The sequence below is a fragment of the Palaemon carinicauda genome, chromosome 18 (assembly GCF_036898095.1).
Source record: "Palaemon carinicauda isolate YSFRI2023 chromosome 18, ASM3689809v2, whole genome shotgun sequence".
NCBI lineage: Eukaryota > Metazoa > Arthropoda > Malacostraca > Decapoda > Palaemonidae > Palaemon > Palaemon carinicauda.
The window spans coordinates 250,317-275,188 of NC_090742.1; the positions used below are offsets into that span (position 1 = coordinate 250,317).

The 24,872-nt window shown below is 42.6% G+C and overlaps 2 protein-coding genes across 2 annotated transcripts in view; one reads left to right on the forward strand and one right to left on the reverse strand.

The window, feature by feature from the left end:
• LOC137657574 (dihydroorotate dehydrogenase (quinone), mitochondrial-like) overlaps positions 1–24,872 on the reverse strand; it is a 207,377-nt gene continuing 182,505 nt past the window's right edge. The window contains exon 8 of the mRNA XM_068391908.1: positions 1–1,724. Coding sequence (XP_068248009.1) covers positions 1,580–1,724 — 145 coding nt within the window. The 3' untranslated portion in view covers positions 1–1,579. The remainder of the gene's footprint in view (positions 1,725–24,872) is intronic.
• On the forward strand, positions 12,306–16,950 carry LOC137657572 (uncharacterized). Its single transcript, XM_068391907.1, has 2 exons — positions 12,306–16,339; positions 16,799–16,950. Exon 1 carries the CDS (start codon positions 12,406–12,408, stop codon positions 15,667–15,669), a length of 3,264 nt encoding a protein of 1,087 aa, XP_068248008.1. The 5' UTR covers positions 12,306–12,405; the 3' UTR covers positions 15,670–16,339; positions 16,799–16,950.

Sequence of the window (24,872 nt, forward strand, 5' to 3'; positions counted from 1 at the left end):
TCTTAAATAAATTGTTTATTTTGATGACTTACTTGTGAGTACTCAATATCATTCTGCTCACCTTTAGAAAAAGGAGCATATTTCATTGGACCTTTTGACATATATAGTACTGTACTCATCATAAGAGTCGAATTGATATTAGGTATAATTTACGTCATATACTTTAAATACATTGCATAATACCAAAAAATATATCTAGTTTGAAGATTAGTGATCTAAGGCAACCAGAAAATAATACATAAATACATTAAAAAATTGCAAAAGTAAACAAGAATAGCCTGCTTTAACAGAAAAACAAATTTCCCTTTAATATATAATTATGGTGTACTGTATCATAAAAGTAGATTAAATTACTGCATAGCCTTAATATTCAATACTTTGAGGCAAAATCTAAAACTTGCTCATTTTGGTACTCCTAAATTGAATGAAATTCAAATTATAACTGAAAAACCTCAGGCCCTTTTCAACCACGAATGTGTGGATTCACCTGAATTTTTCAAACAAATTTATAACCCAATTAAAAACTAATAAACCAAATTTATGGCTGACTAGTAACCACCTAAGTCTTTCTTTGAAAATTATACCTTATCTTTACAGGATTAGATATAGTTCATACTTCAAAGCTTCAGAAGTATTGTTAAATTTAAATTACGTTCAAGTCATATTGTGCATTAACTTTGGACTTTACAAGGTTTATGCTAATCATGAGCAATTGTCCCAAAACAATAACATTACTGTACATTATTACTTTTGCCCTACAGTGCATAAAAGTTTGTAACCACTGAGGTCTTTATGTACATCATACTGTTTTTTTTAAATATCACAGAAAAGGTTAAGCACAAAAAATTAGAGGTATTAACTCTCACACAGAAATAATCTAACATACACATACATTCTTTACTTTAGTCTATAAAATATTATAGATATAACAATTCTGATGATTCTGTAACAAAATCTTAATATGAAAAGACTACTTATAGCTCTGCTATTTAAAATGTTTAAATGCATTGTGCATAATGCCCTGAGGTAGAAACTTTCAGTATGTGCTCCAGTTTGTTTACAGCTTGTATGAGAAAAGGGTAATCTTCAATAGGGTACCATTATCATATATACTATTGATTTGCTCTTCCTTCTTTTGTTAGTCTTTCTATAAACATTTAACAGACCAGTTACCTAATGAAAACTGATTACTACTCACACTTTCGTCTACCTAATTTATAATCTGCTATCTCATTCATAACCGGTTTTCTACATAATTTCTTTGATTGTTGACATGACTAGCCATACGAATGCAAATAGAAAGCCCATATTCTAATGAAGTCCTCTCTATCTGTGCTTCTCTTTTTCTAAAACTTTCAAAGCACCCTTACCATTAATTTCAGCTTAGAAAACATATGTAATTTTACAATATAAAATGTGGCTATATGGCACTTACTGATAAAACGAGTAAATTTAAAGTACCTATCAAAACTACTTTTTTGAAGTTTCACAATGTAGAGCTTGATACTTTCTTTTTGTACTTTATTAGTACAGTAGTTCACATTTTCATCAGATCAACAACAATTATTCATCTTTGTCCTCATTTCTTAGAATCAGAGCTCTCATAGAATTCCCCATTAGCAGCTTCAGCTTTTGCATCAACAGTGTGTTCACATACTTCTTTGTCTGCATTCATCACCTTATCAGCACCAACAGCTTCCTTAATAGAGCTGAAACCATCCCTCCTGGAAAATAAGTAATCAAGGTTGAGTAATGAAAAATTAATTTCATCAATTAGGATACCTAGGGTTACTAAGTATAAATAATTAATACAATTGTTTTGACTACAAACCCACTACTAAACACAGACCATATGAACATCAGCATTTTCTCTTCCGATAATACTAAGAATAAGAACAATATATTATATCACACATAAATGAGTATGCACTCAGTCTCCTCTCATGTAAGGTATAATAAATTCTCTATAGTTTGAACTCGGCAAAAAAGATGAGGGGTAGGGAGGATGGAATTTCAGTTAAGGGCGTGACTTTGCATTAGAAGTGGTATTTCAATTCTAAAATAAATTTCTAAATATACTTACCTGGTAGTTACATATATATAGCTTTAGCCCGCCGATTTGTCGCGCATGGCAGAAAATGTTATTTTGATTATAAAATAAATTTTTGAATATACTTACCCGGTGATTATATAGCTGCAACTCTGTTGCTCGACAGACAACTCTACGGAAAAACTCGCCAGTGATCGCTACACAGGTTGCGGGTGTGCCCAACAGCGCTATCTGTCGACCAGATACCCAGCTCTCAATGTAAACAAAGACTCAATTTTCTCCTCGTCCCACTGCGTCTCTATTGGGGAGGAAGGGAGGGTCATTTAATTTATAATCACCGGGTAAGTATATTCAAAAATTTATTTTATAATCAAAATAACATTTTTCAATATTTAACTTAGCCGGTGATTATATAGCTGATTCACACCCAGGATGGTGGGTAGAGACCAGTAATATATGTTTACACTTTTATGAGCTAAGAGTTTTTTATTTCATTTTAGAAGTTATCAAAATACCAAAAACAAAATAAATAGGTACCTGGTAAGGAGGTCGACTTGAACAATTACTCTGCCTTTTAAGTACGTCTTCCTTACGGAGCCTCGCGATCCTCTTAGGATGCTGATCGACCCCTAGGATCTGAAGTATCAAGGGTTGCAACCCATACAACAGGACCTCATCAAACCCCTAATCTAGGCGCTCTCAAGAAATGACTTTGACCACCCGCCAAATCAACCAGGATGCGAAAGGCTTCTTAGCCTTCCGGACAACCCAAAAACAACAATAAAAACATTTCAAGAGAAAGATTAAAAAGGGTATGGAATTAGGGAATTGTAGTGGTTGAGCCCTCACCCACTACTGCACTCGCTGCTACGAATGGTCCCAGTGTGTAGCAGTCCTCGTAAAGAGACTGGACATCCTTTAGATAAAAAGACGCAAACACTGACTTGCTTCTCCATAGGTTGCGTCCATTATACTTCGCAGAGATCTATTTTGCTTAAAGGCCACGGAAGTTGCGACAGCTCTAACTTCGTGTGTCCTCACCTTAAGCAATGCTTGGTCTTCCTCACTCAGATGTGAATTAGCTTCTCGTATTAACAGTCTGATAAAGTAGGATAAAGCATTCTTTGACATAGGCAAAGATGGTTTCTTAACTGAACACCATAAAGCTTCAGATTGGCCTCGTAAAGGTTTAGTTCGCTTTAAATAGAACTTAAGAGCTCTCACAGGGCATAAGACTCTTTCTAGTTCATTGCCTACCATATTCGATAAGCTGGGAATATCGAACGATTTCGGCCAAGGTCGAGAAGGCAGCTCATTTTTGGCTAGAAAACCAAGTTGTAGCGAACATGTAGCTTTTTCTGACGAAAATCCGATGTTCTTGCTGAAGGCATGAATCTCACTGACTCTTTTAGCTGTGGCTAAGCATACCAGGAAAAGTGTCTTTAAAGTGAGATCTTTCAGGGAGGCTGATTGTAGCGGCTCAAACCTGTCTGACATGAGGAATCTTAGTACCACGTCTAAATTCCAACCAGGTGTAACCAAACGACGCTCCTTCGTGGTCTCAAAAGACTTAAGGAGGTCCTGAAGATCTTTATTGTTGGAAAGATCTAAGCCTCTATGCCGGAAGACCGATGCCAACATGCTTCTGTAGCCCTTGATAGTGGGAGCTGAAAGGGATCGTCCTTTTCTCAGGTATAAGAGAAAGTCAGCTATTTGAGCTACAGAGGTACTGGTCGAGGATACAGAGACTGACTTGCACCAGTTTCGGAAGACTTCCCACTTCGATTGGTAGACTCTAAGGGTGGATGTTCTCCTTGCTCTAGCAATCGCACTGGCTGCCTCCTTCGAAAAGCCTCTAGCTCTCGAGAGTCTTTCGATAGTCTGAAGGCAGTCAGACGAAGAGCGTGGAGGCTTTGGTGTACCTTCTTTACGTGTGGCTGACGTAGAAGGTCCACCCTTAGAGGAAGACTTCTGGGAACGTCTACTAGCCATCGAAGTACCTCGGTGAACCATTCTCTCGCGGGCCAGAGGGGAGCAACTAGCGTCAACCTTGTCCCTTCGTGAGAGGCGAACTTCTGCAGTACCTTGTTGACAATCTTGAACGGTGGGAATGCGTATAGATCTAGATGTGACCAATCTAGGAGAAAGGCATCTATATGTATTGCTGCTGGGTCTGGGACTGGTGAGCAATATATTGGGAGCCTCTTGGTCAGCGAGGTTGCAAAGAGATCTATGGTTGGTTGGCCCCAAGTGGCCCAAAGTCTCTTGCATACATCCTTGTGGAGGGTCCATTCTGTTGGAATTACTTGCCCTTTCCGACTGAGACAATCTGCCATGACATTCAAGTTGCCTTGGATGAACCTCGTTACTAGTGTTATGTCTTGACCTTTTGACCAGATGAGCAGGTCCCTTGCGATCTCGTACAACGTCAGTGAGTGGGTCCTTCCTTGCTTGGAGATGTACGCCAAGGCAGTGGTGTTGTCCGAGTTCACTTCCACCACTTTGCCTCGAAGGAGAGACCTGAAGCTTTTCAAGGCCAGATGTACTGCCAGCAGCTCCTTGCAGTTGATATGCATGATCCTTTGACTCGAGTTCCACAGTCCTGAACATTCCCGACCGTCTAATGTCGCGCCCCAGCCTACGTCCGATGCGTCCGAGAAGAGAACGTGGTTGGGAGTCTGAACAGCCAGGGGAAGACCCTCTCTTAGGTTGATACTGTCCTTCCACCAAGTCAGACAAGACTTCATCTTTTCGGAAATGGGGATCGAGACCGCTTCTAGCGTCTTGTCCTTTTTCCAGTGAAAAGCTAGATGGTATTGAAGAGGACGGAGGTGTAGTCTTCCTAATGACACAAATTGTTCTAGGGATGATAGCGTCCCTACCAGACTCATCCACTGCCTGACTGAGCAGTGTTCCTTCTTTAGCATGTTCTGGATGCATAACTGGGCTTGGCTTATTCTGGGGGCCGACGGAAAAGCCCGAAAAGCTAGACTGTGAATCTCCATCCCTAAATACACAATAGTTTGGGATGGGACCAGTTGTGACTTTTCCATATTGACAAGGAGACCCAATTCCTTGGTCAGATCTAGAGTCCACTTTAGATCCTTCAGACAGCGACGACTGGAAGAGGCTCTGAGAAGCCAGTCGTCCAAATAAAGGGAGGCTCGGATGTCCGATAAATGGAGGAATTTGGCTACATTCCTCATCACCCTCGTAAACACAAGAGGAGCTGTGCTTAGGCCAAAGCACAGGGCTTGAAACTGGTAGACCACCTTTTCGAAAACGAATCTCAGAAAAGGTTGGGAGTCCGGGTGGATGGGGACGTGGAAGTAGGCGTCCCTTAGGTCTAATGAGACCATCCAGTCTTCCCTTCTGACCGCTGCTAAGACTGACTTTGTGGTCTCCATGGAGAACGTCTGCTTTGTGACAAAGACATTCAGAGCACTGACGTCTAGCACCGGCCTCCACCCTCCTGTCTTCTTTGAAACCAAGAAGAGGCGGTTGTAGAATCCCGGTGATTGAAGGTCCGAGACTTTGACCACCGCTCCCTTCTCTAGTAAAAGAGACACTTCCCGTTTCAAGGCTCGTCTCTTGTCTTCCTCTCTGTACCTGGGAGAGAGATCGATGGGAGACGTTGCTAGAGGGGGTTTCTGTACAAAAGGGATCTTGTACCCCTCTCTGAGCAACTTCACAGATTGTGCATCTGCGCCTCTCTTCTCCCAGGTCTGCCAGAAGTTCTTGAGTCTGGCTCCCACTGCTGTCTGAGGATACGGGCAGTCAGACTCTGCCCTTATAGGACTTGGATCCTTTCTTCTTCCCTCGTTTCCCTTCGGCACGAGCACCTCCTCTGCTGGAAGCTCTGCCACGAAAGGGCGGAATAAAACGGGACGCTGGAGTGTCCATCCTTGGTCTAGCTGACAAGGTAGGCAAAGGGGGAGCTTTGCGAGCGGAAGACGCAACAAGATCGTGAGTGTCCTTCTGCACTAACGAAGCGGCTATTTCCTTAATCAGGACTTCTGGAAAAAGGCACTTGGAAAGAGGAGCAAAGAGAAGCTCAGATCTCTGGCACGGTGTAACTCCAGCTGAAAGGAATGAGCAGAGATTTTCTCGCTTTTTTAGGACTCCGGACACAAATGATGCAGCAAGCTCATTAGACCCATCACGTACGGCCTTGTCCATGCAGGACATAATGAGCAAGGAAGTCTCTTTCTCTGTCGAAGAGATCTTCCTGCTTAGGGCTCCTAGACACCAGTCTAAGAAGTTAAAAACTTCGAAGGCCCTAAAGATTCCTTTCAAAAGGTGGTCCAGGTCCGAAGATGACCAACATATCTTTGAGCGTCTCATGGCAAGGCGGCGGGGAGAGTCTACAAGACTTGAGAAGTCGCCCTGGGCAGAGGCAGGAACTCCCAAGCCGAGAACTTCTCCCGTGGCATACCAGACGCTCGATCTAGAAGAGAGTCTAGCAGGGGGAAAAGCAAAGGCTGTCTTCCCTAAACTCTTCTTGGACTGCAACCATTCTCCTATCACCCGCAAAGCTCTCTTGGACGAGCGTGCGAGGACGAGTCTAGTAAAGGCAGGAGTGGTAGACGGCATGCCTAACACAAACTCTGAAGGCGGAGAACGAGGAGCCACAGAAACAAACTGGTCAGGAAACAGCTCTTTGAAAATGGCCAAAACTTTTCTAAAGTCCAAAGAGGGTTGAGTAGACTTAGGCTCGTCCAATTCTGATTGTGGTTCATCTATATGTGCAGCAACATCATCATCAGAAAGTTCCTCATCCGACAACTGATGAGGAAACGGCAACGGAGTGGGTAACGGCTGGTTCGCTGAGTCCGGTCGCACTGGTGCATGCGTGACTGAGCCGGACGCAACGTCATGGAACTGCTGCCCAGTCTGTGAGCTGGCAACAACCATGGTAGCGCGGGGACGCACAGCGTCTACTCCAGACTGTCTAGACTGATGTGGGTGCGCAGTGGAAACCACACTGGGTTGCGGAGGTTGACGCACCGCGTCAAAACAAAGCAACTCTGACGGCTGTTGAACATCCAGAACGTCAACGGTAACCTCCGTGCGTCGCTTAACGTCAACATGCAGCTGGCAGATCACACTGGAACGCATGGGTGGAGGAACTCTCTCAACTGGTGTGCGTGAGAAGGTTACCTCAGCGTCCACAGGACGCACAACCGATCGCGTGGAGGGTTGTAGGCTAGGTACTGCACTAGCTGGTACGGCAGCAACCTTCTCCGCACGAAAGTCCTGCATCAGAGACGTAAGTTTAGACTGCATGTCTTGCAGTAGAGACCACTAGGGTCTACGGGAGCAGGTGCGGCGACAGACGGTGTTACTGTCTGAAGCGGTACCGCTTTGCCTCTCTTAGGCGGTGAGCAGTCATCGGATGACGGCAACGAGTCCGAACTGACCCAGTGACTACAACCGGGCCGTTGGACTTGTGCTGAAGGGACCGATTTACGTTTTAACGGTCGCGAGACCTTGGTCCAAAGTTTCTTGCGAGAAACACCTTCAGAAGACGAGGTATAAATGGGCTCTCTCGTCTTAGTTAGGTAGGAGCGATCTTGGGTAGATACGCCCGATACCACGGAGGGAACGTCTGTTCGCTGATTAAAGCCTCTCGAACCCATGCGTCGTACGACATTGCTTCTCCCCTGGACTTGGGAGCTTGCAAGAGGTCCCGGACTAGGAGGACGACAGGCACGAACAGACGAACCCTCAAGCGCAACACTATCCACAACACTATCACTTGGCACTTTAGCACTTCCCACTGCACTTTGGCACTTAAGCTCCTTCACATCCGCCATGAGCTGATTACGGTCACTAGCAAGGGACTCAACTCTCTCACCCAGAGCCTGGATGGCACGCATCATATCAGCCATCGATGGTTCCTGAGTGCCAGGAGGGGGGTTAGGAGCAACCACTACAGGGGAAGGAATAGGTTGTGGGGCATGAGGAGAGGATATATCAATAGAACGAGAAGAACTTCTCCTAACTCTATCTCTCTCTAGCCTACGTGTGTACTTTTGAAATTCGATAAAATCGAATTCCGAAAGGCCAACGCACTCCTCACACCGATCTTCCAATTGACAGGTTTTATCCCGTCAATTGGAACAAACAGTGTGAGGGTCGATAGAAGCCTTCGGAAGACGCCTAGAACAGTCCCTAGCATTGCATTTCCTAAATTTGGGGACTTGTGAAGGGTCAGCCATTTTGAATTGGTCAAGGGAAATTCCAAAAAACGATCAAAAAGTCATCAACAAAGAATCCGTTATCAAAAAGAGTTCAAGGATTTGTGTGAAGAGAAACCCTGCACAGCGAAAGCTCAAAACTAGAATATAGTACTTCACCAATTAGATGTGAAAAACTCCAGTTTAGCAACAGCGAGTAAAGTACGTCTTGTCGACACCTCGACAGAGAGAAAATTGAGTCTTTGTTTACATTGAGAGCTGGGTATCTGGTCGACAGATGGCGCTGTTGGGCACACCCGCAACCTGTGTAGCGATCGCTGGCGAGTTTTTCCGTAGAGTTGTCTGTCGAGCAACAGAGTTGCAGCTATATAATCACCGGCTAAGTTAAATATTGAAAATTCAAAATTCACTGCAATCGCCGGTAGGTGGCCAGGTGATCATACCTGTGCTCCCTCTATGCAGGTACCTGAAACCATTCCCATTTGTCCTCAGAAATTCCATGCCCTGTTTTCAGAGGGGAGGAGGGAGGGACCTTTATATATTTTTCCAATTTTGTTTTCGGTTTCTTTTTTATACCGTTAAAAGTTTTGTTTTTACAGTGGATTACCACTTTTATTGAAAATTCATTGTTATTCGTGGATTACCACATTAGGCTATTAGCCATTAAGTTTCGGTTTTGGTGGATTACCACAGTTTATGAACAATATGTTTGTGTTTTTAAAATTACAAAATCGAATTCTATCGAAGGTAATTTTAGTGAACGGATTCCCGTTTTGAGTTTAGTTTTTGTTAACACGGATTCCCGTAAGTAATTTAGTTTCCCTTTTACCTGACCAGTTTTACAGGGAGTGTTTTTTGTTTTTCAGATCCTGAGAGACATGATAGTCATTGGTAGGGGCTTGCTTCATACGGTTGTTTTCCGGTGAAGTAAGTTACTAACTTGAGGGAGGCAGGACAGCAATTAATCGTCTCGGTTGTCTCAACCAGTAATTTTTATAAAAATATTAATTAAATTAATATAACTGGACTTTAAAAAACTTCTTGCTTCATTTACCTCACTTTATTTGTTTTTTACCTTGCCATTGATAAAATATTGTGTATGGAACCCCTGGTGGGACTTGAGAAGAAATTGCTGCCTGCTGCCCTTCCTTTGGTGTTATTTAGTGTCGGTATCTTTGAGCATATTTTGTTAAAGGTTACATGAAAATCGGTGTTTTAGGCCATAGTTACGTTCGGGACTTGCAGCAGTTAGGTTATTCGTGTTTGACATACGGTGATCTTAAAGTGCCTGTTGAATTTTTTGCATTTCCTGGATTCGGATATAGAAACTTTATACTTAATCCGAAGTTGTTGGACGATTTGTCTGAATATAATCCAGAAGTGACCGTTGTATTTTTGGGTGGAAACGATATAAAGGAGAATGTGGATTTGAGTATTGTTAAAGCAGATTGTGAACGTTTTTTTGCCATTTTGAGATTAAGGTTACCAAATTCACTATTTGTTGTTGCTCACGTTGAAATTCGCCACTTGAAAAGTACTAATAGACACGGCACCCCTTCTGCAGATTTGTATAAGAAATTAGCTAGAAATTTTAATAAGTGGTTAGACCGTCAACCCTTTAAATATAAAACTTTGTTGATTAACGGTTCGTCAAAACTCGATGACCCTAGCTATTTTAAAGCTGACGGCATTCATTTAAATAGAGGGGGTTTAGACTGTCTGTTTCAGTGGATTTATAATTGTTTATCAGACATTGTAAAAGCAAATTCCTAATTAAACATGACTTCTGAATTAAAGTTGTTGATTAATTCCCGAAAATATATTCGCAAGTTAGTAACTGAATGTTATAATAAAAGGACTAATTATTGTCAGTTAACTGAATTGGAAAAGAATACGATTAAGTCAGAGTTACAAGATCATTTAGAATCGCTTAAAAAGTATAATAGTGAAATTCAAAGGCTCAAATGGTCTGAAGAGGAGGATGAAACATGGCTAAATGCCGAACTTGATTCCTGTGAAAGTTATGTTGTTAAAATTCGGGAATGTACTGCTGAGCTTACACGAAATGTTTCCCCTTCTAATGTTAGTGTTGATACTGCCCGAAGTTTGTTAAAGAGTCCCACTGCTCCGCTTCCAGAATTTCGTAGCCAAGAAGGGGAGGATCTATTGAAGTTTTTTAAAGATTTTGAAGACATAACGTCTATGTTCAAATATTCAGAATATGACAAATTTATTCTGTTAAAGCAGCAAATCAGTGGAAGGGCCTTAGTACTTTTAGAATCATTAGAATCGGACAAGAAGGGTTATGTTCATGCCAAGAAATTACTAACAGAGGCCCTAGCTTCTAAAGACCTCAGAATTTTTAATACCATCAAAAAAATCTCTGAAATCAATATGAAATTAGAAAGTGACCCATTTGAATATATTTCACAGATAAGAAATCTAACTCAAGCAGCTGAAAGTTTGTCTCTGGGACGTGAGGATTTTTTGAGGTATTTTTTCTGGCAGGGCTTAGATAATCGTTTTAAAGTACACTTAACCCAGATTACTAATTCATCAAGGCCAACATTAAAGGAAATTAATGATAATTTCTTTGAGGCCTGTGAAAGATTTAATGAGCAAAGTAAGAGGTCTAATGTAGGAAATAAATTGCATGATAATCATAATCATAGGAAGAATAGTGCAAGTTATGCTGCTAGTGTTAGTTCCCTAAGGAAACCGTCAAATTTCTTTCCTTGTGTCTTGTGTACCACAGAAGGCAAACCCGCCTCGCATCCTATTTATAAATGTGAAATTTTTTCGGATGTTACCACTAAGCTTGACAAAATTCAATCTTTAAATGGGTGTTGTAAGTGTGCAAGCTTGAGTCACACTACTGACAAATGTAACTTTAAATTTAAGATGAAATGTAAGTTTTGTAAAGCATGGCACTTTAGTTTCCTCTGTAAGAATAGTAAAAAATCAGCATCTGCTAATGATAATAGAAAATCTGAATCTCCTAAGACTTCCTCGAAAAAGGATAATAAGAATTCGTCCATGGAATCTAATAATAACGTAGTTATAATGGAGGCTCTTAAAAGTAATTTGGACTGTGATTCCAGCATTCTCCCTACCTTTTCTTGTAGCATCCAAAACAGAAGCATAAGAGCATTGAAGGATGATGGAAGTCAGTTAAATCTGATTAGCGAGGAACTAGCCAATGCTTTGGATTTAAAGGTATTACAAGCCAAGGTTGAATTGAGAATAAATGGTATTAATGTTTCTCAGAAATATGCCTCAAAACTAGTGGAATTTGAAATTATAATTGGTAATGCTATTCACAAAATAGAGGCATTATGTATCCCATCTATTAACATAAAGTTGAAATTAAAAGGTTTGGGCAAAGTGGTTTACGGTTTCCAGACGAAAGGGTATGTGTTGGTTGATGAGTTTCTAACGCCTAATAGTGATTGCATTGAAAATATTGATTTGATTTTGGGAACTAAATCAGGATATTGTTTACCACTCACAGAAGTAGTTTTTGGTAGGAATAGCAGGTCTATGTATGCTATGACCCCGTTTGGTGTCCTTCTTAAAGGTGAAATTGACACCTTATTGAAGGATATTTCTTATCTACATCAGTCCTCCTCGGTTATAAATTGTCATCAGTATGTTACTGGTTTGCGTGTAAAGATAGATAAGCCGTCTTCTCTGGATAAGTGTGAAGTTGATTATCCTATTAAGGTTTCAGAATTCAGTGTAATCGATGAAAAAGGTAATGTAATTCGTTCAGAGTTAGATAAAGCCACAGATGATGTGCTTGCCAGTATTTGTAATAAATATATTCACTTGGACAATGAGGTTTATGATTTGGAGAATTCAGAGCTGCATGATCAGCTTGTCAAATATTGTTTGGATCACACTATTCACAATGAGGAGGGTAGATTAGTTATGCCACTTTTGTGGAATGCAAAAGTATCTCATATGCTTGGTAGAAATTTTCATTTGGCTAAAGTTATTTTGGAATCTAATCTTAAAAAACTAAAGAGAAATCCATCTCATTTACAATTAATGAATGAAGCCCTAAAAGAACAGGAAAGGGTTGGAATAATAGAAAGGATTCCTAATCTTGACCAGTTTGTACATGAACACCCAGAACACTCTTTTTTGCCTCATATGGGTGTGTTCAAATTGAATCGTGAAACTACCAAATGTAGAGTTGTGTTTCTATCAAACTTGTGTGAAAGAAACTCAACCAAGGGTCAGACAATAAGTCATAACCAGGCCATACATGCAGGTCCATGCCTAAATCAGAAACTTTCTTCATCATTATTACATTTAAGGTTTGATAAATTGTTAGTATGCTTTGATCTATGCAAGGCCTTTAACCAGATTGCATTAAGTGATGTTGATGCTAATAGACTTTGTTTTTTATGGTATAAAAATGTTGAGAAGGGAGATTTTACCATTGTTGCATATCGGAATGTTAGGTTGAGCTTCGGCTTAAGATGTTCCCCAACTTTGTTGATGCTCGGTCTTTACAAGATTTTGATTTTAGATGCTGAGCATGATGAAAACCAGTTGAAGGAGTTGAAAAGGTGCATTTATTCTTTGTCTTATATGGACAATTGTGCTTTTAGTGCAAATGAAAATGAAAATCTGCACTGGGCATACTCTGTGGTAGGATCTATATTTTCTCCTTATGGTTTTGATTTACAACAGTTCGTTACTAATGACAGGTCCCTACAGGGAGAAATAGATTCCTGCACAGGTTCTGAAACGGTAGAGGTTGTTAAACTTCTTGGTATGCAGTGGAATCGATCACTTGATTGTCTGTTAGCAAATAAATTTAAGTTGAATGGTAAGGCTAAAACTAAGAGGGAAATTTTAAGTACCATTGCCTCTCACTTTGATCTTTTTGGTATTACTGGTCCCATCCTAAATCGAAGCAGATTATTTCTTCATGGTCTTCAGTGTGATAGAAATTTAGGATGGGACGATCAATTATCACCAGAGTTACGTAAAGAATGGCATAATATTGCTAATCAGGCCAATTCTGCTCCTGATATTGCTATTGATAGATTTGTTGGACGTAGGGATGGAAAATTTCATTTGGCTGCTTGCTGTGATAGCTCTAAATTACTTTATGGTGTTGTTGTGTACATCATTGATATTGATTCTATGTCGTCTAGTTTTGTGATGGCAAAAAATCGTATGATAAATAGGCAGTTGGAAAGTAAAAGCATTCCATCTTTGGAGATGCAGGGAGTAGCCTTTGCAACGGAAGTGGTTTTAGATTTGTATAACGAATTAGCTGGACCATTATGCATCAATCCTTTAAATGTTGTTGGCCTTCATGTGTTTTCAGATAGTCAGGTAGCGCTCTCTTGGTTGAATTCGTCTACTAATAAATTGTCAAAAATGCAGAAACGGTCAGTTTTTGTGATGAATCGAATTCAGCATGTAGAGAACTTATGTGCAAAACACCCCGTCCATTTTGCTTTTGTTGGAGGGAATGAAAATCCTGCGGATGCCATAACTCGTTGCCTTTCATATCGTAAGTTGATGCAAACCAATTTCTATTCTGGTCCTGAATGTTTTAAGGAAAAAGAAACCTTCCTATGTAGTGAAAATGGTAATTTATCATTTATGGTTCCAAATCCTTATGCTGAGTGCAAGCTGGATAATAGTTTAGAAATAGAGGAGTCTGTGTGTACCAGTTCCAATGTTGTGGCCATGTCAGATAATTTTGAATATTTTCTTAAATTTGAAGAATTTTCCAGTTTTGATTTACTTGTATCTATTTATGAGAAAGTTATTCTTTTCGTAGAGAAGTTAAAGGGTCGTTTGAAAGCTAAGGACTCCAATAAATTGGCTCACTTAGAATTAAAGAGCAATAGTATACATGAAAGAGCTTGCAAGTTAGTTATACTACAGGATCAACGGGCACATTTCCCCGAGCTTTTTACATATTTCAGCTGTCCTACTCAAAGAAAAAAAGACATGCCTAACATAGTAGGTCAGCTTAATGTTTACGTTGACAACGACGGTTTGCTTAGAGTACGTAGCAAGTGTGACAAACTCATTCGGAGACATGGTTTTCCTTTGTTGCTGGCTAAAAATAGCCATCTAACTTCCCTGATTGTGCATAACCTGCACAAAAAACTCAACCATACGGGATGTTACTCTGTTTTGTCAGAAATGAGAAAGCGGTTTTACGTACCGTCATATTTTTCAGTGGTTAAGAGAAACCTTAGAGAATGTATTTTTTGTCGTAGGTTTAAGTCAAGAACCATCAGTATTAATCAATCTCCCTACAGGAAATGGAGAGTGTCACCACCTAATGTCCCCTTTAGATATTTATTTATGGATTTCATTGGCCCATTGAGCGTTAAACAACAGGGTAAGAAAGGAAAAATCTATCTACTATGTATCACTTGTATGTGGAGTAGAGCAGTTAATTTGATTATTTGTTTAGATCTTTCTGTTAAAGAATTTCTTAGAGCCTTTCAGATTCATTGTTTCCAGTTTGGAATCCCGGAATATTGTATTAGTGACCTAGGCTCCCAATTAGTCTCTGCCTCTAATATAATTATTGACTACATCAAAGATCATGAGACTCAGTCATATTTTGAACGCAATGGGGTCCAATCTTTAAAGTTTGATCAATTTGTCAAGGGTCATAGTCAGTTAGGTTCGATGGTGGAAGTATGTGTTAAACTGGTTAAAAGATTGATCTATGGAGCTATTGGTAAGAATGTCTTAGAATACCATGATTTTGAGTTCCTAATTCAACAAGTCATTCATTTAGTCAATCGTAGGCCAATAGCATTTAAAGAAGCCTTAAGGGATCAGATTGGCGATGACATTCCAGAACCTATCACCCCAGAAAATTTGATTCATGGGTACGATCTGATATCGGTTAATATAATTCCCGAATTGCATGAGGGGAGAGACCCTGACTGGATTCCTGAAAATTATTCTCAATCAAAGTTTAAGCAAGATTACAATCAATTGCAAAAGGTGAGAAACAATTTAGTTAAACTATATCAGGAAGAATTTATTGCTAATCTAATACATCAGGCTGTAGATGTCCCTGATAGATACAAGCCAGTCACTCATAATAAGATCTCACCTGGAGATATAGTACTGCTTAAGGAAAATTTCACTAAGCCAAATGACTACCCGATGGGCGTTGTAAAAGAGATTTTTACAAATACTTTGGGTGAGGTTACTGGTGCCACTATCCTTAAAGGGAAAACCCAAGAACTTGTGAAGAGACATTCGTCAGTCATTATCCCACTTCTCACCCGGAAAGATGAAATTCCGAATAATTCTAAGGTTGATGTACAGGAGTCTCTAGTACCCAAGGACACTAGAGTTAAACGCCAGGCTGCTATTGACAGCTCGGAGCGGACTAGAAAAATCCTGGAAGCCTAAAATGATTTATGTTTCGGGTGAATAAGAGAATCTTTACTTGTAAATAGTTATTATATAGAGTATTTGGTTGGGCATTTAACTGTCAATAATATCATGTTATATTTAAATTTTAATATACCTTTGTATATTGAATGTATTAAATATTTTTTGTAATTTAATGTTTTCAACTTTTCTTGTTTTGGGGATCCTATTTATCATGAATTTCTGTATTCAATTTATTTAGTTTATATAAATAAATTGAATCCCCTCCCCCCAGTGTAGAAAATAATTTATCGTAAACCAAAATTGGAGAAGTTGAAAGTGATTTCTTTTGTTGTTAAATATAATAAATATCAAACCTTTTAAATATTATTCGTAATATTATTTTTGTCATGTTCAAGTGTAGAGCGGGGCTGACTTTAGTTCCTCTAAACAATCTTGTTATTAGTGATCTGTCGCCTAGTATTGTTTTTAAGGTGAACTGCTTGTTTACGCTGTTGGCCGAGAGCTGGAAGTTTTTGTCGAGGCGATCGGAGTTTCCAAGTCAGTTCTCAGACAAATTCCTTCTTGTATGGTGGACGTTTTTACAACTCTCGGTCATGGAAGGATAAACCCCTAGTGATACCGACACTATGCCACTTTTGGGGGCAGCAGGAGCAACAGTAATTCAGTGAACGGCAGGAGTATTGAGGTGAGTCAGCCTTTTCACATCTGAACATGAGTTGATTTGATACCCTAGCCATAAGGATTTAATACATTAGATTAAATTGGTTCCCTTCTCAAGACCTTGTTAAAAATAAATCTCGGGATCAAAAGAAATTACTATTTTTCCAATTTTGTTTTCGGTTTCTTTTTTATACCGTTAAAAGTTTTGTTTTTACAGTGGATTACCACTTTTATTGAAAATTCATTGTTATTCGTGGATTACCACATTAGGCTATTAGCCATTAAGTTTCGGTTTTGGTGGATTACCACAGTTTATGAACAATATGTTTGTGTTTTTAAAATTACAAAATCGAATTCTATCGAAGGTAATTTTAGTGAACGGATTCCCGTTTTGAGTTTAGTTTTTGTTAACACGGATTCCCGTAAGTAATTTAGTTTCCCTTTTACCTGACCAGTTTTACAGGGAGTGTTTTTTGTTTTTCAGATCCTGAGAGACATGATAGTCATTGGTAGTGGCTTGCTTCATACGGTTGTTTTCCGGTGAAGTAAGTTACTAACTTGAGGGAGGCAGGACAACAATTAATCGTCTCGGTTGTCTCAACCAGTAATTTTTATCAAAAATATTAATTAAATTAATATAACTGGACTTTAAAAAACTTCTTGCTTCATTTACCTCATTTTATTTGTGTTTTACCTTGCCATTGATAAAATATTGTGTAAACTACCAGGTAAGTATATTTAAAAATTTATTTGGTCCAACACAGGAACTTACCTCGTACTACTTTCATAGGAGTTACCTGGAACCTCCTCTCAATCAACCAGAGTTTTGTGTAGTTTACCCTACTCCCGTTTTCTGTAATGGTAGGCCTAGGCGGAAGGATACGTGCCCTGAGGGCAATGCCGAGGCAGGCTACATGTGAGCTTGGGTCGCGACCCTCAGTAAGTTCTCTGGTCGCGTTGGGATATCATCTCGACGCTCCTCACATCTCAGTGCGACCCTTTGTGTTGTGTACCGCGTGTGTGACCACGTGTTTCCGTTGTGCTCTCCCTTGTGCTTCGCGCTTTAACTTGTGTTCCCTTGTGCTTTCCTTGTGTTCCCTTTCTAGGTCTCCGTCGAGGTCTCGATCTAGCAGGAGGAGGTCTCGTTCCCCGCGAAGGAAGAGCAGGAGGAGTGCCTCCCCGAAGGAACAAGAGCAGTGGGTCCTAGTACCCCGCAGTAAGCTTAGAGACCTTACTACGGTCACGGGCACTGCGGTCAGGCTTACCGGAGACATTCCTCCTAGAAGGGCCTCCGACAGCCGCAAGTCGGCTTCAGCCTCGGACTATAGACCCCAGTCGGAAAGGCATAAGTCCCCCTCGAAGGTGTCTAAATCCGCCAACCGGAGAGAGTCGCCTCGGAGGACGGGCAGCCGCGACGAGTCAGCCCGTGGAGGTGATCGTCGTGCACGGATCCCTCCGTCGAACACCTTCACGGAGGAGCCCGTCCCCTTGTTGAAAACCCAAAAGACGGCGGAGCTCCCGTCTTTTCCGAAAGGTCCAACCTCGAGCCTAACCAGAGTGGAGTTGTCCGTGTCAGCGACACTCCACATCGCAGGACGGAGGAAGCGGATGGTGACCCAGATGATGGACCAACGGAGGACTCCGCGTATAGAAGGGTGATTAACCTAATAAGGAAACACCATAGGATCGAGGAGCCTGTACCTTCGGAGGAAGACGTCTGGCGGTCCAGCCAGAATAGGATTATGGAGGAGCCGGTCCAGAAGAAGCCATCCTTAGCCCTGCCAGAAGCGAGGGACGTTAGGCTGGGACGGTCGTGAACCGGAACAAAGACACCTCAAAGGGACAGAGTTCCTCCAAGCTCCTCCAGGGCCTTAAGTCTCAGAGCAAGTACTATGCCTTGGAGGGACGCCCTCATGGAGCCAGCAAACTGGAAGACGTGCTGGAAATTTTGTGTCAAGGTGCCCCGGAGGACAGGGCTTCTTCTGCACCTATTTTCTTCTCCCAGGCAGAGGCTGTTATGATGGAGGAAATGTCAAAGGACCTTATTAATGTCGCCTCATGGTTGGACTGGTGGGCCTCTACTCTAGTGGGCTTCCAGATTGCAAAAGACTCTATGGACCCTGCCAAACGTGATGCCTTGAGGGAGTTAGTCAGCTCGGGGGGTCGCGCCCTGAAGTTCCTGACATTCCAGTCCTTAGCACTGTCAGCAAACTGGGTGTTGAGAAGGAGAGATTCTGTCCTGAAGAACCTCTCTAAGAAAATTCCGGACAGGGAAGCTAAGGCTCTTCGGAACCTGACTGTGTGGGACGAAGGACTTTTCCCCCTTAAGAAGACGGAGGAGGTCGTTGAGAAACTGGCTAAGAGGAAGGAGACCGAATTACCGAAACACCAGTCGATGAGAAGACCTGGGTTTAGAAGACCGGCTTCCGATGCTCCTTCAACTTCTCGCTCTTCCCCTACGCAGGTAAGGAGAGACTCCTCGGCAACTCTGTGGTCGCAGACAAAGCATCCCACCTGAAGGGGAAACAACTCAGCTCCTTCCTCGTTTAGAACAACCTACCCTTCAGGCAGGAGAGGACATTCAGGACGTTCATTCCGAAGGAGGTAGAGTGAAAGCCCCCTCTCTCCTGCCCAAGCCTCAGGTAGGGGGAAGCCTCAGACTATTTTGGCAAGCTTGGAAACTTCACGGTGCAGAACCGTGGACGGTGATGGTTTTAAAGGAGGGCTACAGGCTTCCTTTCCTGGCGGATCCATCTCCCCTTATACCGGCAAGTCAGGTGGAGTGGTTGGCCCCCAAGGACACCTTGAAGAGAGCAGCCTTGCAAGAAGAAGTCTCCACTATGTTGGAAAAGGGAGCAATGGAGACTGTTCACCTACCAGGTCCGGGCTTCTACAGTCGGCTCTTCCTGGTAGAGAAGGCAACGGGAGGTTGGAAACCAGTGATAGACCTGTCAGCCCTCAACAAATTCATGCGAAAAACCGACTTCAAGATGGACACCCCGAAGTCGGTCCTGGAGTCCTTGAGGGAGGGGGATTTCATGTTGTCCATAGACCTCAAGGACGCCTATTTCCAGATTCCAATCCATCCAGCCAGCAGGAAGTATCTCCGGGTGAGGTGGGACACCCAGATCTTGCAGTTCAGAGCCCTGTGCTTCGGACTCTCCACAGCCCCCCAGGTATTCACAAGAGTATTCACGACGGTCTCCGTTTGGGCTCACGAACAGGGAATCCGTCTAATTCGGTACCTGGACGATTGGTTACTCCTTTCTTCCTCAGAGGAAGTCTTGAAGCAACAGGGCACGGATCTTCTTTACTTCTGCAAGACCCTGGGTATCACCATCAACCTGGAAAAATCTCACCTGACCCCAACCAACAAGATGATGTACTTAGGCATAGTCCTAGACTCCTTACTGGTCAGAGCCTTTCCGTCAGTAGACAGGTTGAACAATCTGGACCAGATCCTTCACCCCTTCTTAGCGGACCAACCCAGAAGGGCAAAGGATTGGCAGAGGTTGATAGGCCACCTAGTGTCTTTGGAGAAGTTGGTCCCTCATGGGAAACAGAATCTCAGGAGCATTCAGTGGAATCTAAAGGATCTCTGGGATCAGAGGAGCTCCCCCTACAAAATTGTCCCGGTTCTTCCAGAAACAAGACAGGCCCTGGAATGGTGGCAGAATCGTACAAACACTCTCAAAGGGATGCCACTGTCTTCCGGGCTTCCGGAACTTCTTCTATTCACAGACGCCTCAAAGGAGGGGTGGGGAGCCCATCTCCTAGGGAAGGCGGCGAGAGGAAGTTGGTCGGAAATCGAGAAAACCCTGCACATCAATATTCTGGAGATGAGAGCTGCCCAGGAAGCCTGTGTGCACTTCGGGACTCTCCTAAAAGGAAATACAGTGGCTCTGATGTCGGACAACGCCACAGTGGTGGCGTACATAAAGAAGAAAGGGGGATTGAAGTCAAAGGAGTTGTGCGTTCTCGCATTGCAAATCTTAAAATGGGCCGAAGAAGAGCAAGTCAAGTTGACGGCAGGATTCATTCCGGGAAAGAAAAATGTACTGGCCGACGGCCTTAGCAGGGTAGGCCAAGTGGTAGGAACAGAATTGTCCCTTCACCCGGAAGTAGCGAAGTTCATCATTCGAATGTGGGGATCTCAGGTAATGGATCTCTTCGCAACAAGGCTGAACGCACAACTTCCCGTATTCTGTTCTTCTGTCCCAGACCCAAAGGCAGCATTGGAGGACGCCCTCCAGCACAAGTGGGACAACTTAGACGTGTACGCTTTTCCTCCTTTTGCTCTGATCAGGCAAGTGCTCAACAGAGTCAGGACAGCCAACAACCTAAAAATGACTTTGGTAGTGCCCTGGTGGCCGGAGAGGGAGTGGTTCGCAGATCTAAAAGGACTGGCAATACTCCCTCCGTGGCCTCTTCCAGACAGATCAGACCTTCTAAGGCAGCCGCACTTTCTAAGGTTCCACGAGAATCCTCAGTCCCTTCGTCTACACGCCTGGAGGTTATCCAGCGCCTTCTGAGGAGACAGGGATATTCGGCGAAAACAGCAGACAGAATGTCTCGGTACCTTAGGCAGTCCTCTACAGCAGTATACCAAGCAAAATGGGCAGCTTTTACAAGGTGGTGTGCCTCAAGAAAAATCAAGCCCTTGGAAGCATCGATCCCTGACATCGCGGACTTTCTCGTCCACCTCAGGGATGAGGTGGGCATGTCAATTCCAGCAGTGAAAGGAGTACGGGCCGCTCTAGGACAAGTTTTTCTCTTGAAAGGAATTGATCTAGGGGCTTCTAGACATATTTCGATGCTCATCAAGAGTTTTGAGCAGTCCTGTCCTCCCTTTTCGTCCAGGGTTCCTCAATGGGACGTGGCTAGAGTACTTGATATGCTTAGTAAGCCACCCTTCGAACCCTTGAAGGATATAGTGGATAGGAATCTTACGCTTAAAGCGGTCTTCTTGTTAGCTTTGGCCTCAGCGAAGAGAGTGGGAGAGATCCATGGGTTGTCCTATGAAGTAGAACATTCAAGGGGTTGGCGAGATGTCTCCTTCAAGTTTGTACCTTCATTCGTGGCCAAAACTCAAAACCCCTCAGTTTGGGACCCTAAGTTTGAGGGCTTCTCCATTCCAGCAATTCCCAGATCGGTCAATCAGGATGACTTGAAATTGTGTCCAGTAAGAACTATAAGGAAATAACTGAAAAGGACGGCCAATCTACATCCAGGTATAAAGAACCTTTTCGTCTCCACAGGTCCGTCTAAGAAACAGGTTTCTAAAAACACCATTTCCTTTTGGCTCAGACAAGTCATCATCAAGGCTTACACTAGTGTGGGTCTACCAGTGCCAGGGAGACCCAGAGCACATGACGTTAGAGGTATTAGTACCTCTCTAGCTTTTGAAAAGAACATGTCAGTAGTACAGATTCTTAGAGCAGGCACCTGGTCAAACCATTCAACGTTCACGTCTCATTACCTCAAGGAATGTACGAGGAAGTCCCTAGATGGGTTTTCGATTGGTACAGTTATCTCCACGCTCCAACCGGTTTAACGGCCCAAGATCCAGGTTCAATCGTGGATATCAAAACCATCAGACACAGGTGCGATCTTTTCTATCTTCCCCTTGTCTTCGCTTTTTAACTTTCTTTCCTTGAGAGCTCGTGACAAGTGGTCCTGCACAACCATGTCCTAATTCTTCAAGCACTTCATCACGGAATTTTCGAAGGGTGAGTACTGATACAATAATATGAGCTCTTTGTTTAGTTTATCCTACTATCCAGTTTCTTAACCTTTAGTACCTAGTCCCCTGTCTAGGTATGTGTCATCCCGTCAGTTGGGTCTTAAGGCAGGTAGGCACTCCCACCTCCTAATGTGTAAGTCTCCTATGAAAGTAGTTCGAGGTAAGTTCCTGCGGTGGAACAAATCACAAATTATTAGTAATTTGTATTTTTCCTAACATACTTACCGAGAACTACTTTCGGGTTATGGCCCTCCCTTCCTTCCCCGAGTGCCTCACTGACCTTTGGTATTTTTACTCTCAAAGAACTTACTGAAGGTCGCGACCCAAGCTCACATGTGGCCTGCCTCGGCATTGCCCTCAGGGCACGTATCCTTCCGCCTAGGCCTACCATTACAGAAAACGGGAGTAGGGTAAACTACACAAAACTCTGGTCGATTGAGAGGCGGTTCCAGGTAACTCCTATGAATGTAGTTCTCAGTAAGTATGTTAGGAAAAATAAAATTACTAATAAATTGTGATTTTAAAATGAAAATACCATTTTTAAATATCTAACTTCCCTGGTAGTTACATATATATAGTTGATTGACACCATTAGTGGTGGGTTAGAAAACCGCAACACCGTCGGGAGTTCGTACAAATATTAATCGCTACAAATTAGCTGTACCAATAATCTGGTTCCTACCTGATAAGGAAGCTGGCTCCATAGTTTTCCTGCCTCATTTGCCTGCATTCCTTGAGAGACCCAGCGATCCACCCAGGGGGCTGTAGAAAGTCTCTGTGGGGCTGTCACACGGTTCTCGACCTTAACATGACTAGACCACCACCCTTGCTATTCTGGCATAGCCATGGACAATGAGCTGACCACCTCACCCACTAACACACTAAAAACACACTCCATAAAACCTAACTTACTTGCACCCTAGGCCGTGGAAGGTTGCAACAACCTTCACAGACAACCTGTGAGATCAAGTTTAAGAAAAAGCAAGGGTATAAATAAGGTTATAAGTTAGAGGTAGTAGTACCTTCTCCAACTACAGCGCCGGAGGCAACGTACGGACCCTGGGAACAACAATCCTCCTATTGGGTCTGTACCTCTTTAGGTAACAATCTGCGAAGATTGATTTACTTCGCCAGAATGTCGCTTTCAAAATCGATTTTATAGACTTGTGTCTATAAGCCATCGAAGTTGCCACAGCTCTTACTTCATGTGCTTTGCCTTTGAGGATTGGGAAGCTTTTCTCATCAGTTCTGGTGAGCTTCCCTTATTAAATCCTTGATAAGGAACGCCAGTGCATTCTTTGACAAGGGTAACGAAAGTTTCTTCACCGAGCACCAGAGGTTGTCTGCCTGTCCTCTCATGTTTTTGATCCTCTGCATATAAATTTTTTTAGGGCCCTCACTGGACAAAGGCCTCTCTCCTTTTCCTGTCCTACTAAATGAGTTAACCCTTTTACCCCCAAAGGACGTACTGGTACGTTTCACAAAAGCCATCCCTTTACCCCCATGGACGTACTGGTACGTCCTTTTTCAAAAAAATGCTATAAAAATTCAGGCATTTTCCAAGAGAATAAGACCAACCTGACCCCTCTATGACAAAAATTAAGGCTGTTAGAGCAATTTAAAAAAAATATACTGCAAAATGTGCTGGGAAAATAACCCCTTGGGGGTTAAGGGTTGGAAATTTCCAAATAGCCTGGGGGTAAAAGGGTTAACCCTGGTATGGTAAAGAATCTGGGCCATGGTTGAGAAGGATTCACGTTCTTGCCGAGAAAAACTAGTTGCAGTGAGCAGACTGCATCCTCTCCATTGAAGCCTACATTTTTGCTAAAGACTTGCAATTCTCCTATTCTTTCGGATGTTGCCAACGCAACAAGGAATAGGGTCTTCTTAGTGAGATCCTTCCACGAAGCCTTGTCGAGAGGTTCAAACCTGCTTAAGGTTAAAAACATCAGGACTACATCCAAATTCCAAGAGGGGGTTGGGTTGTCCTTCCTCTTAATTGTCTCAAAGGACCTTATGAGATCCGAGAGATCCTTGTCTCCCGACACGTCAATATCTCTGACGGAAGCCGGAAGCTAGCATGCTGCGGTATCCCTTGATGGTTGATACTACTACTTTCTCTTGGGTTCTTAAGTGTAACAGAAAATCTGCCAGTTGAGTAGAGAGGTACTGGAAGAGGAAATGTTGTTAACTCTGCACCATTCCCTGAACACGTCCCACTTTAACTGGTACACCTTAATTGTGGACATCCCCCTCGCTCTCGCGATTGCTCTTGCAGCTTCCCTTGAAAAGCCCTTCGCTCTTGCCAGTTTTTTCGATAGTCAAAAGGCAGTTAGATTGAGAGCGAGGAGATTTCGATGGTATCTCTCTATATGTGGCTGTCTGAGTAGATCGTTCCGACAAGGTAACGATCTGGGGGTGTCTACTAACCACTCCATCACTTCTGTGATCCAGGGTCTCATGGGCCAAAACGGAGCTATCAGGGTCATACAGGCATTGCTCAACTCCCTGAACTTCTTCACGACTCTGTCTAGGATCCTGAATGGGGGGAAAGGCGTACGTGTCTAGTCCTTCCCACTCCAAGAGGAAGGTGTCCACTGCAACTGCTTCCTGGTCTGGGACTGGAGAGCAGTAAACAGGTAACCTCTTTGTTCTCTGCGTTGCAAAGAGGTCTATCGACGGTTCTCCCCACAGATTCCAAAGCCTGCTGCACACCTTGTGATGTAGGTTCCATTCTGTCGTGAGAACCTGTCTTCCTCTGCTGAGAAGATCCGCTCTGACATTCTTCTCTCCCTCTATGAAGCGGGTTATCAGA